Raw genomic sequence first — 5,019 nt, forward strand, 5'->3', positions numbered from 1 at the left:
CAAAATTATATTAAAACACAAGTATCCATGCGTATCGGGATGTATCGGATAATTATTTTTTAAAAAAATAAAATTTAATATTTGGATACTCTCCGGATACGTATCGGGAAGTATCGGACAGATATCGATGCAGGATACGCAGGGAATACGGTACATCATCCATTTTGAAGTATCGGGGCTTCATAGGTGTCTATCTTTCTCTAAATTATATTCTCGGTTTATTTTAAGCAAATTAAGAAGATCCTTTCACAATTTTCCTATTTATAAAAGAACCATTCGTATGAGATACCTCTCAAAAAATGTGCTTTGTATCACCCAGTTGTTGGATTGAAATCTTGTTTTTTGCTTCCTCCAGGATTTATTTTTCCAAAACCCTTTAGTTTGTATCTCACAGATGTTAATAACACATATTAAACATAAACAGTTTAACGACAGGAAAAAAATGGACTTACAAACATATTATATAAACAAAGCAGCGATATTAAACATTACACATATTTAATTAGATTTTTAATTAAATAAGCTCTCACTGTCTTACTAAAATCAAATTACCCTTAATATTTGATTTAGAAAATCCCTTTTAAAGGTTTTCTAGTGGGTCGATATACATACTTCGTTTTGTATTAAGCAGTGGCGGAGCCAGGAATTTCATAGAGCCTGGACGAAAAATATATCAAAAAAGAGGTTCGTCTTTTTTTCAACAAAATTACAATTTGAATTAAGAGAGATGGAATATTACCTGCAAATAGCGTGCTAGATAAAATTAGGAGGTAAATGCCCTTTCCGAGATTTCTTTGCGGTGAATGTTCGAATAATATCAATGTCATCAAGTGATTTGAATATCTCCCGCTCGGTGTAACATATCATCAAGTCATTTAACCATTCATTGTTAATCTTGTTGCGCAATTTAGTCTTGATAATCTTCATTGCTGAAAAAGCTCTTTCAACGGATGTTGTCGACACCGGCAATATCAAAGCCAACTCAATGAGTTTGTAGACTAATGGAAATACCAAATGTTTCTCAGTTTGAACCATCTTCATAGCCAAACTTTGAACATCTTCACAAGAAGAAAAGGAAGCATGCCTTTTCACTTGAAGTACCTAAGTGTCAAGTTGCTCCCTTATTGTTTCACGGTCATCATCAGAAAAGTCAGGATGATAAATATCAGCAAGACGAGCAAGCTTATCAACATCAAATTTGGAGAAAGAGTTCTTGGGGTCAAGACATGAGAAGCAATCAAGGACAATGTTACTTCCTTCACTAAAGCGATGATCCATCTCCACACATATTTTGTCAATAGCAACATAAAAAATCTCTGCACGGTAATGGTGAAAATTAGTGACAGTCCTCCCTTCTAGTCTTGAACGACCCCGAACCGCTATTTCATCATCCATATTTGGTACCGGAATACCTTTAGCAACACAAAATTCTTGTACATCCAAAAATAAATTATCCCAACCATTATCTCTCAATGTGGCAAACCGAGCTTTGACAACATTAATTAAATCCATGGCAAGCACAATATTAAGATCTTTTCTTTGCAAGATTTTTGAAAGCTCGTTTGTGATACCAAACAACTTTAACATTAACTTCAAAATGAAAACAAATTTAAAGCTCTCCATTTTTTCTATCAAACCCGCTGCTTGAGATGGTCCACGTCCATCTTTATCAACCATACTAAGCACCACTAACACGGAGGACCACATCTGATCCAAACGAAGCAAGGTAGTATGATGTGAACCCCATCTAGTATCCCCGGGTCTAGCGAGACTACATGATTGGTTCGAACCCCTTCCTGTAGATATCTCACCACTCGATAGTTTACTCAAAATATCTTCGTGTTGTGCCTCCGTCAAAGAATCCCTTCTCTTACAAGATGTACTTGATGTTGTTACAATCAAGGATATGTACTCAAAGAAATCATTAATAGATGAGCAACTACTAGCAACGGACACAATCACCAATTGCAAGCGGTGAGCATAGCAATGGACATAGAAAGCATAAGGGTTTTCATCTAGGATCTTTCTTTGCAAACCATTAAATTCACCTCTCATATTTGAAGCCCCATCATATCCTTGCCCTCGTATCCTTGAAATAGATAACGTGTAACGGTCAAGAATATCACAAAGAGCATTCTTTAGTGCCTCAGAAGTAGTATCTTTGACATGATATAGTGCAAGAAATCGTTCCACAACTTCCCCTTTGTCGTTCAAGAACCTAGAAAATATTTGATGGATATGGATTTAAAAAGTCTAACAGTAGCTTTCAAAAAAGTCTAGAACAATAGCTTTTTTATCATTATGGATATGGATTTAAAAAGTCTAACAGTAGCTTTGAAAAAAGTCTAGAACAATTGCTTTTTTTATCATTATGGATATGGATTTAAAAAGTCTAACAGTAGCTTTCAAAGAAACCAAACAATGTAGAAATTGGAAAATACAACTACTGACCTCAACATCACCGTCATTTGCTCTTTGACGGATATATCACGTGACTCATCAATAAGCACAGAGAATTGTTTATCACCAAGCTCTTCCGTAATCACCTTCATAACTTCATGTACACAAGACATTGCAAGATCCTTTTGAATGTCACCGCAAGTCATTTTGCAATTTTTTCCCCCACGGTCAAAAGCATCTCTCACTTGTTCATTCTTTGATTTTTCCCAATCTACCAACTCTCTAAAATTGCCCTTGTTTAGAGAATTAGAGGTTTCGTCATGGCCACGGAAAGAAATGCCTTGTGATACGAGATATTTAGTACAATCAAGAGAACAAGTCAAGCAGATCTTATACAACTCTTCTGATTCCCTAGTTGCTCTAGCAATCTTACTTGTCACACTTTATCTTTGATTCTTATAATCATCATAGTGCTTGATACATTTGTTGTGCATACTATTATGACCACCAATATGATCTTTCAATCCTTGAGATGCGTGCTTCCAATCTTTAAATCCGTCTTTGTTGAAGACTTCATAACCAAAGTGTTCGGCCCTCCCGGGTTGCTTAAAGAGAAAGCAATAAAAACAATAAGCTGCATCATTTGATTCACTATATTCAATCCATGTATACTTGTTATACCATGATCTAGAAAATGATCTTGTATCCCTCCCAAATTGAGTACGAGGAAAACTTGCCAAATTTGGTTGCGTTGGACCCTTCAATATATATGCCCTCCTCACTTGGTCTTGAATATCTGGAGCATACTCCCAAATTTGTTTCCTAAGACCTGGATCGCGCACAATCTCATTTGGATTAAACTCATTGGCCACATTAGGCGGTGGTTTTTCTACTTCGGCTTCCGGTTGCACAACATTTACATTCTCAATCCTTGTTCTATCTAGGGTTAATAGGCCTTTACCCCCCTGTAATATAGGTCACTTTTGGTTTTGCCCCCTGTAAAAAAAAAATTGGATTAGGTCCTTGTAAAACTTTTTTGTTTTGGAAAACCCCCTAGACCAGCAGACTGTGCATTTTTGCTGATGTGGCATGCTGCGTCACCTTTTTTGGATGACGTGGCGCACTGACTGTATAATGATTTTTTTATGGGGTACACGTGGCATTTATGATTATTTTTTTAAAAAAATTCTTAAAAAATTAAAAAAAATGAAAAAATAAAATAAATTCTGGAAAAATAAAACTATTAATAAAAATGATTAAAAAAACGAAAATAATTATGGAAAAATAAATAAAAATGAAAAAAATCTGGAAAATTTAAAAAAATCTAGAAAAATTTAAAAATTCTAGTAAAATCTAGAAAATTTAATAAAAAAAAATTAATATATATCGAAATTATTAAAAAAATCTGAATTAAATTAAAATTATAAAAAATTGAAATTCTATAAAAAAAAATTAATATATATCGAAATTCTATTCTTCATGATCAAATGTTATGTTTTTTTAATTTTGAATATACTTTCCAATATTTTGATTTTCTGTATAAAAAATAAAAAAACAAACTTTTTAATTTCGAAAGAAAAATCTGAACTTTCATTTTTAATTCTATTCTTATTAGATTCATAAATTTTGAAATATTTTAAGTTGCTGAATTTTTTTTTTTTTATAAAATAAAACTTCTTAATTTCGAAAAAAAAATATGATTATTTTTTATTTTTCCAGAATTTTTAAATTTTTCCTCTACTGAAAATAATATGGAAATATGAATTTTTTGAAATATATTAATTTTTCCAGATTTTATTTTATTAAATTTTCTATATTTTTTTCATTTTACCAGATTTTTTAAATTATTCCAGAGTTTTTTTTACTAAATTTTCTAGATTTTTTCATTATTTTTCATTTACAATATTTTTATTAATTTTTCCATAATTATTTTCGTTTTATTAATATTTTTATTTTTCTAGAATTTATTTTATTTTTTATAATATTTTTTCGTTTTTTTTAATTTTTTTTAAAATCATGAATGCCACGTGTACCCATAAAAAAAAAATTATACAGTCAGCGCGCCACGTCATCCAAAAAAGGTGACACAGCATGCCACATCAGCAAAAATGCACAGTCAGCTGGTCTAAGGGGGTTTTCCAAAACAAATTTTTTTTACAAGGATTGAATCCAAATTTTTTTTTTTTACAGGGGACAAAACCAAAAGTGACCTATATTACAGGGGGGTAAAGACCTATTAACCATTCTATCTACCAAAAACTTCCTCATCTCTGAAATTTAATGATTCAAAGTGAATATTCAATTTACATAACAAGTTTAAAAAATAACAGTTAACAGTTCCTTAACAATTAGCTTTTCCATTTCTAAAAAAAAAATAAAATCACTAGCTTTTCCTTACCAACTATTAATCAACTTTTCAATTCACATAACAACTACTAATCTCAATTCACATAACAACTATCAATCTTTTACTGTAGTAGTCATTTCCCATTCGAACTTCATTCAAACTTCAAATAATCATTCTAAGTTTCTAACTTCAAAATCAAATAATCATTCCCCTTTGTTGTCGTTTAAATTTGTCCTTCAAATGATCAATTTTTCAATTACACAACACACCAA

General features: G+C 31.7%; 1 protein-coding gene across 1 annotated transcript; it reads right to left on the reverse strand.

Annotated features, from left to right (window-relative positions):
* Positions 1-1,101: 1,101 nt before the first annotated feature.
* On the reverse strand, positions 1,102-2,606 carry LOC120578325 (zinc finger MYM-type protein 1-like). The gene is made up of 2 exons (XM_039831004.1): positions 2,452-2,606; positions 1,102-2,218 (listed from the first exon to the last, which is right to left on the reverse strand). The coding sequence occupies exons 1-2, from the start codon at positions 2,604-2,606 to the stop codon at positions 1,102-1,104; spliced, it is 1,272 nt and encodes a 423-aa protein (XP_039686938.1).
* Positions 2,607-5,019: the final 2,413 nt, after the last annotated feature.

Source organism: Medicago truncatula, chromosome 2 (genome assembly GCF_003473485.1).
Source record: "Medicago truncatula cultivar Jemalong A17 chromosome 2, MtrunA17r5.0-ANR, whole genome shotgun sequence".
NCBI classification, from domain to species: domain Eukaryota; kingdom Viridiplantae; phylum Streptophyta; class Magnoliopsida; order Fabales; family Fabaceae; genus Medicago; species Medicago truncatula.